At 34.3% G+C, this 14,458-nt stretch overlaps 2 protein-coding genes across 2 annotated transcripts; both read left to right on the forward strand.

Moving 5' to 3' along the window:
- Positions 1–1,602: 1,602 nt before the first annotated feature.
- Positions 1,603–4,516, forward strand: LOC140049924 (transcription factor SPT20 homolog). The gene is made up of 9 exons (XM_072094878.1): positions 1,603–1,639; positions 2,029–2,115; positions 2,550–2,585; positions 2,702–2,769; positions 3,106–3,172; positions 3,482–3,620; positions 4,006–4,034; positions 4,145–4,180; positions 4,346–4,516. Exons 2-9 carry the CDS (start codon positions 2,113–2,115, stop codon positions 4,514–4,516), a joined length of 549 nt encoding a protein of 182 aa, XP_071950979.1. The 5' UTR covers positions 1,603–1,639; positions 2,029–2,112.
- Positions 4,517–14,452, forward strand: LOC140050472 (uncharacterized). Its single transcript, XM_072095684.1, has 18 exons — positions 4,517–4,587; positions 4,996–5,049; positions 5,323–5,462; positions 5,990–6,140; positions 6,336–6,392; positions 6,989–7,045; positions 7,480–7,646; positions 7,776–7,808; positions 7,972–8,146; positions 8,579–8,738; positions 8,878–9,022; positions 9,798–9,868; positions 10,051–10,194; positions 10,720–10,941; positions 11,131–11,456; positions 11,762–11,854; positions 12,264–12,476; positions 12,714–14,452. The coding sequence occupies exons 2-18, from the start codon at positions 5,047–5,049 to the stop codon at positions 12,903–12,905; spliced, it is 2,349 nt and encodes a 782-aa protein (XP_071951785.1). The 5' UTR covers positions 4,517–4,587; positions 4,996–5,046; the 3' UTR covers positions 12,906–14,452.
- The last annotated feature ends 6 nt before the right edge of the window (positions 14,453–14,458 follow it).

Consider the following 14,458-nt stretch of genomic DNA (forward strand, 5'->3'; position numbering starts at 1 on the left):
TAGGCGTCGTGGAACACGATTATCATGGGTTCAAACCCCATGCCGGTCGGTGGAAAAGAGTTAAAGCTATGCGAGCTTCTGTGTTTGAGGTTCACAGACTTAAACGTCCCCCCTTTCCACCACACATTATGAGGCAATAACATCAAAGCATCTGATGTGTGGTACCCACAAGGCTGTGAGAGAGCCTTACCGTGCTAGAGGCAAGGGAGCACACCATTATTTTTTTTGGCTATACCCGCCTCTTTCCGATCTCCTAAATTTTATGTTTGGCGCCCTCATTTACACCTAAGTTACGTCAGAAAATTAGGAACAAATAAATAGAAATGTGTAAAGATGCCGATGCCTGGCCTGGCTAGTGTATTCTCTCTATTTATTTAAATACATGCATTATTGTAATAAATAATTTCACATTTGTTGGGAATTTTTAACTTTGAACAAACGAAAAGGATTTCAAACCATGTACTGTACTTCCTGCCCTGGCCATTCTACAAGAAAAACATAATTAATTAGGCCCTATTCTAATAATATATATTATTAATCTATAATAAAAAATCTTTTCTTTTTTTAGAGGCATGTCTTAATTGTTATTTGCTGTTGTGTATTTACACTGAAAACATAGTGCACTGGACCTGGCAGAATTGTTTACCTTTTGCTTGAAATTGAACATACTTTCGTCTATTTAAACAATCACCCCAGGACCACCGATCATCTGCCTGGAACAGACATCTCTCAACCACAGAAAGTGTTGGATGACTTTCTTCTTTTTTAGTCTAGTCAGTTCCTCAACCTGAAAAGATAAAATTATAATAATAGTTAATGCTAATGTAATTTGAAGAAATTCAGTTTGTGCTGCCATTTTATTTCTTTCCAATACCACCAAAAAAACCGTTATTGCATTAATTTGACACAAAGACACTGCAGTGTAGAGACAGTATAACAGTAATGGTAAGGAGTACTATAAGAACATTTGTGAAAGAATACCAATAAAACTATTAGTACTTACTTGCTTCACTGAATTATCCATTGCCCAGTAGTACATAGTACACACACCGTGAGCAGCCACAAATCCAATGCAATCTTGACCTTCTCCAAAAGTCCCAGTCCTCATGCTGACAGTGCAATCATTCTGCATCTCATGCTCCAAGAAGTCCAAGTCCTCATAGTGACAGTGCATTTGCATTGACTGCATCTAATGCCCCAAGAAAGTCCCAGTCCTCATGCTGACAGTGCATTTACATTTACTGCATCTTCATGCTACACAGTAATTGATACCTGAAGAAGAGAGACAATTCCCTTTGGACAGATAAAACAGTGCATAATAATTAAGTATAATCTAGGATCACGAATTTAAATCAGTAGTCATAAAATAAAACAGCTAAATAACATAGTATTAATTATCAAGAATAACCTTTATTTTGGTTAGGCGCTATACAAAAAGACAATTCTTATTTATTATATATTATTAAGTTTTGTCTTAAAAAAACTTTCTACCATTCATTGAATGTATGATGTGTGAATAAAATAACAATAGCGCCCTCTAGGCGTGAACTTCTTCACACGCGAAAAAAGTATCCCCTCTATTTATTTGTTGGTCACCAGTCCAAAATAGTGTTGTTGTTTTGTTTGTGAAAAGACAGATGTAAGAATGATTAAGCTGAAGCAAATTTAATAATTGTATAGTATAGATATTAGATTGTAGCAAGTAGACATATTGGATATTTGGTCCTACTACTTTAGGATAGGTTAGGCCTAGCCTACTCTAGCTAGGCTATAGAATAGGTGCGCCTAGCTAGAGTAGGCTGTATGAGATGTCCTACTACCTGCTACTACTTCTAGCTAGGCTAGGCCTAGCGTCTAACTCTAGTTAGAGTAGCCCCCTCTTGGCCAGTCCTACAGTATCTAGGCTAGGCTTAATTGTATTGCTGTTTAGTGTTTCTTACATACAGTGCATGTATCACAAAACATATAAAATGTAATAAATCTGAACTTTTTATTTTTACTTTTGCCATCCCGTTTCAATTTTTCTAGTTCTATGAATGATGTGATGCCTTTTCCAAAAAAGATGTAGTTTAATTGTGTTGAATGTGTCTGTGGCCAAGCAAATAAAAAATCATGGTAAAAGAAAATGTTTTATTTATTGATACATATATAGAAATGAAATGTTTAATAATGTATTTTAATTTGTGAGCTCCCACACACAACCATCAGCTCCGACGGGTTAGATCGTTCACCCTCCCCAAAGTCTGGACACAACGCACAAAAAACTTCATTACTTTCCACGGAGTTTTCAATGATTGGTGAATGATCAGAAACTGAGTTATGATAAGCAAATTGTGAACCCCTTTTGGTTTGTGTTACTGGATGTACTATGATGGCTGATTTGTGATATATTTTAGTAACTTGTTTGGTCTGTGTTATACTATGTTTTTTTTTTATATATTTATTATTATATTTATGTCAACTTCATCACTGTTTACTTGATGCAATAAAGGAAATAAAATAAATAATAATAAATACTGTAAATTAATATTTATTTTCTGTTTTTATAGAAGCAAAATTTAGAAGAGGCAATTGCTAGAGCTGAGGTAAATATTGCTATATATAGTTATATTTTCATTTAAAGTGTCAAAATAAATACCAGCATCTTTTGTTTCTGGAGAAATATGATCCTGTTTTATTAATTGTTATTGTTTCATTTCAGGAGATAATTGATCATGTACGAAACAAACCATCTAGGCAGAAGTACTCCAGCTCATCCACTGCAAAATGGTGATTATTTTAAGTTAATAATATTAAAATGTTAATTTATTGTACTTTTCATGAAAGATCACTCTGAATCAAAACACTAAACGTTGTGGACAATCATTTGTTTAGAATTCTATTCCTGTATTTTAAATAACCTTGGCTGGAAAAAATTAAATGATCATGTTCGGACAGCGATTGAAATACACGTTTATTTGGTACTTTGAAATAAAAAATTACTATTTATCACTTTTAAATGTGTGCTCCTACATATTTGACCTAAAAATTGACTTTTAATAATACTACTCATTCTAAAAGCACACAAAACTAAAGCAATTATTTTTTATTTTTTTTTGCCATAAGGAAATCACTGCCACAAAATCTATATGATTTGTATGTTGAAGAAATTCAGAAAGACCCAGAAAATAAGGTAAGTTGGCTTTATTTATTTGTCTTTTCTATTTAGACAGCCGTATATTAATATAAGCAAATTAGGTTACTAGCCTTCTTAAAGATAGTTCAAGATGCACACAAGATGCACGCTAGTAGACCAAACCAGTATCGTTTTTTATTGTGATCATGCGGGAAATTACCTCACGATGTCATGAGAAAAATCCACATCTGACTGGATTTGAACCCAGGAACCAGGAATCTGTAGACAAGCAATACAGGCCAAGTTTTGTAAAATCAATTCTTGATATGTTGCTTATAAGTTATTCCTTTTTTTTTTCCATTTTAGAAAGTTCGGTACGGATGTCATTTACTAGACAAACTGGCCAATCGGGATCGGGAGAAGTTGCAATGGCGTTGTTTAATCGTCAATTTATATCCAGCTAACCAAGGCTATAGCTTAATGCTACCTGGAAAGGAAATAACAGGTTTTTATATATTAGTTTTTTGTATGTGTAACTCTGTAGTGTATAGTTATGTTCAGACTGCCTTACATCTGAGGTAAAGTTACGTCAAACATGAAATTATACCTGCACATTACCGTCTGATGAGCGTCCACATGGTGAACTTTACTTGAGAGCTAATTGCGCCCATACAACACTAGTTCACTAGTATTCCTGAGACTTCTTAGGAGTAAATTTTAACTTAATACAGTATATTCCCAGGCACTACCCAGGGCTTACAACAAACAAATTTCTACTTCAGAGCTTACATCCGACTCATCTGAACACACTTTATGAAAAGGAAATTTCAATTTTATATTTTGCATTAGTAGACTGTTATAATGATGTGATTTTTCCCCTATTTTTGCAGAATCAGAAACTGTGAAGCTTCCCTATGCGGTAAGTATAGATTAATAAAGTTTTTATATCATTTATATTTTGAATGTTTTTTTCTTGTGTTGACCAATCACACCGAAATAAATTTCTGTCTTTCTATTTATTATTTTTAGGAATCAGAATTTTTAGATTTTATAGACAATGAAGAGGTAAGCTATTTATTTTATTAATACTACACAATGGCCTATTCTAAATCTGGTTTTATTAATATTCATTTTCATGTTTCAATACATTTTTAAACCTCTCTCGAATGGGTTTTTTCATGCTTGTTTTTTACCCTGTAACTGTTCCCCTTTTTCTTCATATTTCAACAGCTTCCTCCAATATTAGTGGACCTAATAGAGCATTCGCATCCGTTTCTTTTCTACAATGGTTGCATAATAGCAGAAGTAAAAGACTATAGACAGTCACTAACGGGTCAGTCTTACGCAAGCCGCCATGTTTTACTTAGGCCTACACAACAGGTATGTGTACATAGTAAGTAAAAGACTATAGACAGTCACTAACGGGTCAGTCTTACGCAAGCCGCCATGTTTTACTTAGGCCTACACAACAGGTATGTGTACATAGTAAGTAAAAGACTATAGACAGTCACTAACGGGTCAGTCTTACGCAAGCCGCCATGTTTTACTTATGTCTACACAACAGGTATGGGTTATTGCGTGATAGAGGTTTAAATATGAAGTACTATTGTACACATTTAAGTGAAAAGACATAGGATTATATGAATGTTCAGTTGAAAACTGGTTTTGCCATTTAACCGCTTTGAAAAACAACACAGTACTTGAGAAATAAAGTGTGTGGTGTGGGTGAGGAGAACCATATTAGTCACTTGATCTAGATGGCAAAATTGTGAATCTCAGATGACTAGGTCATTCTTAAAACTGTTTATGGACATGACTTTAAGTACAATATATAATAAAAAGCATAGCTTATTATGTGCTGTAAGTTTCCTCTGTTTTAGTCCGTAGTAGCAGATGTGAATGCGATAGCAAGTGATGGTCATCTATGGACAATGGTAAGCCAGCAAATCTATTCTTGAACATTTTGATTTATGTAATTTAGCTTAGTTTTGTTTGTTTGTTTGTTTATTAATTCTTTTCCACACACATCAATATACATTTTACTTAAATATTTAGATAAAATATAATAAAAAATGAAAAAACAATATTTCTTTAATTCTTTCTTATATTGAACAAAATGTTTGATTTTGTTTATATTAATAGAAAGCTTGTGCTATTCCACTCTCTAGGCCTGTTTCTATAATTAACTAAAATGTTTGTTTTTGCAGGATGATAAAATTCAACTTGAATCCCAACTTCTTCTGGCCACACAAAGTCCGTTGTGTCTAGATCCTTCTCTCTCAGTATGCTGTGTTGCAAATAAATTACACAATGAAAAGCATAGATTCAATACAAAGTCTATACGAAGGTAAAAAACAAATGGCATTGAAGCTTGGCGCATGTAATAATAATATCCTGCGCCTAATGTTGTGAAACGTCTAAGCGCTGAACATTATTACCCCAGTCATGGAAACATACTCCCATAATGCAGCTAGTAATCAGCGCAAAGTTATGTCTTGATCCAACCGGGTTCCCATTTATACACGTGGGTGGAGAGAGACAAACATAAGTAAGTATCGTGCCTAAGAATACAAGCAATGCGGCGAGATTTGGATTCGAACCTTGATCTCACGATCAGCCCACATGCCCTTATTTATGCTTGTCTTGCAATCCCAAGATCTTGGGTTCAATGCAGAAAGCATTACTTATTGATGCAAACTTGAGCGTTTGAATTCTGACACCCTATGGTCTATGTATTCCTATTACTCTTATATAATTTTAAAGTGTATCTGAATGCACACACACAATGAATTAGGATGGCGTAACTAGGTCTTAAGTCATCGCAAATCAAAAACTCCCTATTATTGAAAATCATTTTTATTTTACCTCCTTCAGGTGTTTGAAGAGATATTCACAAGTAGCTAAAAATAGAAAAGCTGTTCAAAAAAGAATGCCTGCACCCCCTGAGTTACTGCTTCATGATTTTCTAACAAAGAGAAAAAGTAGAAATGCAATATTAGCTGTTGACCTAAAAATAGGAAAACCAGTAAGTGAAATTGTAGGTTGTTTTAAAAAAACACATTCAGAATACCAGACTTTCTGGATAACCAGACATATTTGACCAGCCCAAGGGTGTCTGGTATTGGGAGAGTTGACTGTAGTAAGTGTAATCAGCCTTTTTTTAAAAAGTAACATGATAGTGTGTTTATAAAGTGTATATATTTTTTTTCTACTAACCTAGGGTGTCGATTTATGGAAACAAAGACCTTTAGACACTCAGAAAGTAGAAGCATTAAATGTAAGTATATTTACTACCTTCAAACATTGTCTTTGTGATAAATCTTGCATATTTCTTTAAACTCTGTCTACACTATCAAACTTTATGTGACAAGAAAATGTGATTTACCCATATAATAGACATGATGATGTCATATCATGACATCATCATATTTGGGCAAATCACACCTTTTTTGTCAAACTAGGGTGGACAGCAGCGGCGGATCCATGATTTTGAAATAGGGGGTCCAGGGCCTAAAAGTAGTGAAATGTAGTGCTGAACTTAATTTGATGTCCTATCTTTTGCATTACACTGTGAAATTTAGAGGAGGCCTGGGTCGGCTGGACAGTGCATCATATGTATGCATGTACAGGTCGGCTGAACAGTGCATCATATGTATGCATGTACATATGGGTTGGCTGGACAGTGCATCATATGTATGCATGTACATATGGGTTGGCTGGACAGTGCATCATATGTATGCATGTACATATGGGTTGGCTGGACAGTGCATCATATGTATGCATGTACAGGTCGGCTGGACAGTGCATCATATGTATGCATGCACATATGGGTTTGTAATATTGTAATATTAATAGTTTTGTCATTTTTGATAGGTACTTGAACTTGCTTCTTGTCCTGATAAACCAAAGATGATTAATGATAATACACCAGTAAGTAAACTTATTTTTCTACCAACCCAAATATCCTCTGAGTCGTCAATCAATGAGTTTTTTCATTGAAAAAAATTTGTATTCTATTTATTATTAGGCCACAATATGAAAAAACTGGGTTGGTTGGATGTTGTGTTAACAACATAAATATGATGATATTGTTAAAAAAGAAAAATGACTGTAGAAAATCATTCATGCATGCAATTTCAACTAAATGGGAATGGGGTTCTAGGCCATTAACTGCAATACGATAGATTACACTAGCACTTCACCACATGCTAAGGTAACATAGTTTTCAGCATAATGAAATCTTGTGTTAAAATTGTTGAATAGTGGGTCTATTTTAGGCTCTGTTACAGTGTTTTAACGTATGGCGGTTTCGTTCAAGAGACGCCTCTTTCTATCATCATCTGTCAACCTTTTTTCTTATTTAGATTACAATTGAAGAAATTATTTTAGAGACAGAACGTAGCAATGGTAAGATCCATCACGCCAAGCTGACAATCCAACAACGGTTATCAGACTCATGTTATTTAGGAGAACTGTACTCGGACAAGGATCACAACTCTAAAGAAGGCCGTAAGTTAGGAGCAACTACTAAGTAAGTTCACAACTCTTCTTCTACAGTATGTTTAACATTGTAAATTGAACTTGCATGATAAGAATCAACCAATCTGATTCTAATTTCCAACGAAAATAATTTTTGTATAATTATCTTATATCATCACAGATTTTTATTGGGAACAAGACACAACGCACAAAGGTAATTATGATTTAATCCATTGTTTTATTTTTCCAAAATATGATTTAATTAATTTTTTGTTTATTGTATTCAGTTGACAACCAACATCTATGAAAATCATCAGGTTGAATCAATGTAATCAATTTTATGTGTGAAATGCACAAATATTCAAATTATTTTACAGATATTTGAATCAATTCCAAGACCTGCACACTGAAGAGGGCAGAAGACCAGTTAAGATAACGAGGATCGTACCAGGACATCCGCCACAAGTGGTGCAATCGCCTAATTACCCTCATACATCGACGGGTCATGACAGTGCAACTCAGCAAAAATCAACAGCGACAAATGTTGTCAAAGTAAGTTATTTTGTTTATTCTCTCATTTAAAAACGGAGGAATTCTATCACAGTTATATTAAATTTAAAAATCAGGCAAGCCAAAGCTATTACACAATCGAAAACAATTTTAACGAACACCTCAGTAGGCTATTTATTGCTAAATATGTTTTCAACTCCAGCTTTATGAGGTAGAAGAGGAGGATTCCATATGTATGGATGTATGTTAGAAGTTCAGCTCATACAAACAGTTTACAAAATTAAATACTGTAGATACAGTATTCTAGTTACATAGTTACAAATAAACATCATGATACAAATTCTACAGATTTAAAACAACAAAATATTAAGAAATAAATCCATATTAAGTTCACTTTTGTATTATTTGACTTTAATTATATCTATTTTCAAAATCAAAACAATTTGTTTATAAATTTTATCTGTGTTTGTTTAGTCTGAACCAGTAAGCAGTGAAGTAGATTACGCCACTATGCAAGCCAAACGTACTAGGCGTATACCACCACCACCACCATTGAAAATTGCAGCGTCACTAAGTAGCCCTGCAAACATAAGCACAAACTATAACAATAACGCTCAGCAAATGCAAATAACAGGTATTTATAACAATTTTGTTGAAGATAAATTTTATATTGAAAATGCATGTTTTTGAGAATTGTATTATTGAATCATATTCACGTTCCAGTTCCAATAAACATTGCAATGTAATGAAAAAAAATATGTTTTTTTTTTTAGGCAATAACATACAAAATCAGCAGATATCCATATCAGGTCAAGGGTCATCAAACGCACAGCCATTCACTAGCCAACAAGCATTGAATATATTGCAACAACAAGGAAACAATAGACCTCAACCACCAGCCTATCTTAGTATTAATAGGTAAGCAATAGACCTCAACCACCAGCCTATCTCAGTCTTAATAGGTAAGCAATACACCTCAACCACCAGCCTATCTCAGTCTTAATAGGTAAATTACTAAAGCAAATACACCTCAACCACCAGCCTATCTCAGTCTTAATAGGTAAGCAATATACCTCAACCACCAGCCTATCTCAGTCTTAATAGGTAAGCAATACACCTCATCCACCAGCCTATTTCAGTCTTAATAGGTAAGCAATACACCTCAACCACCAGCCTATCTCAGTCTTAATAGGTAAGCAATAGACCTCAACCACCAGCCTATCTCAGTCTTAATAGGTAAGCAATAGACCTCAACCACCAGCCTATCTCAGTCTTAATAGGTAAGCAATACACCTCAACCACCAGCCTATCTCAGTCTTAATAGGTAAGCAATACACCTCAACCACCAGCCTATCTCAGTCTTAATAGGTAAGCAATAGACCTCAACCACCAGCCTATCTCAGTCTTAATAGGTAAGCAATAGACCTCAACCACCAGTCTATCTCAGTCTTAATAGGTAAGTAATACACCTCAACCACCAGCCTATCTCAGTCTTAATAGGTAAGCAATAGACCTCAACCACCAGCCTATCTCAAATACACCTCAACCACTGAAGTCACGATATTAATATTATTAAGAACCTTAGCAATTGATTTCAGAGCTCATAGTATTTCCAACAAAAATAAACCAATACGTGGTAAAAGAAACGTAATAAAGATATATATATAAATATAGTGCAAATTTGTACTTACAGGTCCTGTAGCATATCTGGAGAGAGCTCAAATATAGTTGGTAGCCCTACAACGACCCCTGTGTCTGTCACAGGTATGTATTCATTATAACAGTACCTTAATCATTACACAGGTATGTATTCATTATAACAGTACCTTAATCATTACACAGGTACGTATTCATTATAACAGTACCTTAATCATTACACAATATAAACATGCAAAACACTGCTCTCTATATAAGTATTATTTGACCATTTTGTATATTTGTATTAGTTGGTGCACAGCTTGGGTTTGCTAGTCTTCCGGGTTCGATCTCAGCGCATTCTATCACCCAGTCAATCAAGTCTCCTCCTCCCCCTGCAACTCCACCTCCGAGGCACCCCCGTCGCATGTCATTGGATGACAGGAATATACAAGGTATTACACTTTTATTCATTTTTACACAAGTGATTGTGTATTGTCTTGTCTTATTGTATTGCTCATGTAGTAGAGCCACTTACTGTTACTACCTAATGCTGTAATGATGTTTGTAGATATAACAATGTTCAGTTGTTGGGTCATAATGCTGTAATGTCTTTTTACATTCTTTGATACATTACCCCAGGAATTTGCCCGTAATTAACAACATTCTCTTAAACAGCACTATCTTAATAATTTACTGATAGAAATGTATTAATTTTGTATGGTTCATGTAGTATGGCTAATGATGTATGTAGATATAAATAACTATGTTCAGTAGTTCCATAATGGTGTAATGCAATGTCACATTCTTTGATACATTACCCCAGGAATTTTCCCATAAATAAGAACATTCCCTTTAACAGCACCATCTCAATAATTTAACTTAACTCTTTGATTGAAGTTTAAAATATAGTATGTCAGTTTATATTGTATTTGTGATGTTCATTCTATGGTATGTTGTTGACATGTTTGCCCACATAGGTTCTATGGCACCTCCAGCTACACCTCCTATGCAGCCCACATCTGCTACCCCTCCACCACCTAGCCCTAAGGGACTTCTCAACTCCACTACCGGTCAAGAGGTACCTCTGGCTAATGTTACTCAGCCTAGCCTAGCTCAGACAGGAGTCGCTGTGGCTCTTACTGTGGATGGCAATAGTATAGCTCTGCCCATCACTGGTCTTGTAAACCACTCACAGTCAGGTGAGGCTTAGCCCGCAAGCTTTTGTTTTTTTTGTGCTTTTAATGAATAAACTTTTTGGTAATTGTCTTAATTATTATTGTTTTCTAATTATTCTTAAAATTAATTTAATTTTGTGTAATTATTTTATTTGAAATATTAAAAAGAAAGTAATAATTATCAACATTATTATTTTTATTTACATCACAAAGGCTTAGTTCAAAGCACGGGAAATTTAATCAACACACCAATTGGTGTAATGTCCTCTCTCGGAAATCTCATATCCACCTCGCAAGGTGTTATCCCTCTACAAACGACTCCCTCTCTCGGAAACTCTAACACATCAAGCAACACGATCGCCATCACAAACACAACGCAAGCCAAGTTGAACAGCACACAGCTTGTTGTTGGCAAATCGCCGAATGTGGTGAACCTCAGCAACATTCAAAGTATAAGTTCATCTGATATGAACCAACTGTTGACTGTCCTTAAGAAGTCTGGTGCCAATCAACAGCTACAAAATGTTTCACTTTTACAGGTATGATTAATATCTTTACTAGAAAAGATACTCACATCAGTGTGACTGCCCAACTCTTCCCAACTGTTTGCCCGTCTGTGGCAGTTTTCAAAAGTAGTTTAAAACCTTAGTAAAATTCTGATTAAATGTTGCTATTCCATTACTCCTCACATAACACCACCCCCTCCGGCCTCCATGGGAGTTTTTAAATTGGATTTATACAAACTAATTTTAATTTAAATGACTGCGGGAATAATGTTCAGCGCTTAGAGGTTTTTAGGCGCAATATAAATCAGGATATTATTATTGTTGTTGTGTTTCTATAGTTACCTACGACCAGCAACATTATTCAAAGAAGTCAGAATATTTCCCAGAATTCAACAGTAGCGTCAATCAGACAGGCAGCCAAGAATCAACAGGTATAGTGTTAAATGTATTTTTTATTTTCACCTTTCATGGAAAGTGTCTCCCTAATAGAGGTGTCCCAAAAAAGGAGTTATATTATGTTTAATTTGTTGATTTACATGTATTTAACACAATCCATATAAGAACTGTCTATGAAGACACCCTTATTCCCCAAGATCAAAATATTTAGTTTATTCCAGGTTTAAGAAGAGCAGATAATACTCTCGCTTTTTTATTCTCACTTCTAAAGATGATCAAAGTATATTGATCAAAACGTCAAGAAACTCAACTGTTCTTTTCAAAACTATATATATGTGGTGCACCGCAAACTTTATATCAACAAATTTATTTCGCCATGCAAACCTTCAAACAATACTCTGACTGTTGCTATAATTCCTTCTTGTTGTCAAATTTCTATTTTAGCGACAACAACAGCAACAGATTGTGTACAACACCAACCTACAACAGCAACAGTCAAATCTGAATACAGTGTTGCAGCAGCAGCAGCAGTTGCAACAACAAACATTTCAGGCTGCAAACCAGACACAGACGCTACAAGTGCAGCAGGACACACAGATACAGAGACAAGGGTCAACCCAGTTGGTGACCGGCACAAACTTGTCACAGTTAGCTCAGGTTTGTCCTTAGTGAAATGTTGAGATTTGACTTAAGTTCTTCTACTCATTTTAAATCTATAAAACGCATTACATTGTGTAATACCCAATACTAACTTATGAAATGTGACATATTGTTAACATGCCAAAGTATTTCCGTATTACAAGCTGAGGCCTGTAAATATTAAATCAATCAATCTCTCTAGATTACTTTACACCCAGACAGATTATTATTATTGGTTGCATTTTTCTTCAATAGTTGCAAGCTATACAGCAACAGCAGCAGCTACAACAGCAGCAACAGTTGCAGCAACAGCAGCGTCAACAACAACAGTTGCAGCAGCAACTTGCAGCCCAGCAGGCGTTCAGCAAGCACCAACAACTACAACTATGGCAGCAGCAACAACAGCAAAAAGCAGAAGTTAAACCGAAAGGAAAGAAGAAAAAATGACATGTTTTGTAGAATATTTTAATAAAATTCTATAAAAAATCCATGACCTATATTTTATTACTACAGTACATGTAACTTTTTAATAACTTTTTTGTGTAAATATTTTAATTATTTAATTTGTGTAATGTAATCGAACCAAAATTAATTATTGTGAAATTTCAATATAATACTGTACCATGTTTTAGTTTAGTACAAACACAATAACTATAAACTTAGAACAAGTCTATAGTAGCACCTACATTTTATGGTACTGCACCAAAAGCTGTATATAAAACATGCGATCTGTACATGCAAAACCAAAATAAATTTAGTTTTAAGATAATATTGATTTTATTGAATAATAATTTGTGATGTGAATTTAGAACATTTGTTTGATTTGAGGCAGCAAGTCTCATTTTAATTATGTACACATGTGAAAGGGGAATTTTATATGATATGATTTTAAAATTTTAATGGATGAATATAAAATGGATCAATTTATCATGACATTATAAATTGTGGATATTTGATGTATTAATAATATTTCAATAAATATATTGTATTGTTTTAACTAATTTGTTCATAACAAGACGCATTACATAACAATTGCCTAGAGTTTTCAAACACGAGTCAAATGGCCGAGCGGTGGGGGCGCCGTTTACCGTACCTAAAGAGCCAACAACATCGGCAAGGGTTCGAGGCCGACTCGCTCCTAGTTCTGGTGGTGGAACAAGTCTTCTCGGATAAGGACTATAAACCGTAGGTCCAGTGTACACAGTTATAACCTGTGTGCACTTTAAAGAACCCAGTTCATTATTCGAAAAAGAGTATGGGGTTACCCCGGTGAACTGGTTCACAAAATAGCCCCTGTATCAAGGGGATTACCACCTATCTGATAGGACAGTGATTAATTTACTATTGGTAATCCTTGGTAAAATTGCCTAAAGACATAAAATATAATAAAAAAATAAAAAATAAACCAGAATTATAGAATTGAAATTATCCCAAATATTGTTCAAGTCTACAGAACATGTTGATATACTTGTAAGTAAATGAAGATTTAGCAAATTGATATAGTTTTAGAAGTAAAGTATGAATAACTGTGTAATCTGTGAATTTATTTGTATAATATTGGTTTTAATGTCGATCACTGCCATTTGGAGGTCAAATAATTTTTAATGAAAGCAGAAAAGAATAAATGCCTCTATTTTATATGGCTATTAAATGTTTATGCAATTTTAGTTAATGCTTTTAATGACATACATAGTAACTGTAATTTTATTTAGGAATTTTAATTAAAGAATTGAAAGATATATGAAAATGTAAAACTTTGTCTACACTATCAAACTTTGTGACGAAAATGTGATGTGCCCATATATGGACAATGATGTCACATCACTACCATATTTGGGCACATACATACTTTTTTTGTCAAACTAGTTTGATAGTGTAGACAAAGCTTAATACTGCTGTATACAATTGCTTTAGATTACAATTTTAATGTAACAGTATGTGTATATAGACAGTATGTGTATATAGACAGTCTTGTGAGAGAATGTAATGAATAAAGCAAA

Source organism: Antedon mediterranea, chromosome 5, assembly GCF_964355755.1.
Source record: "Antedon mediterranea chromosome 5, ecAntMedi1.1, whole genome shotgun sequence".
Lineage (NCBI taxonomy): Eukaryota > Metazoa > Echinodermata > Crinoidea > Comatulida > Antedonidae > Antedon > Antedon mediterranea.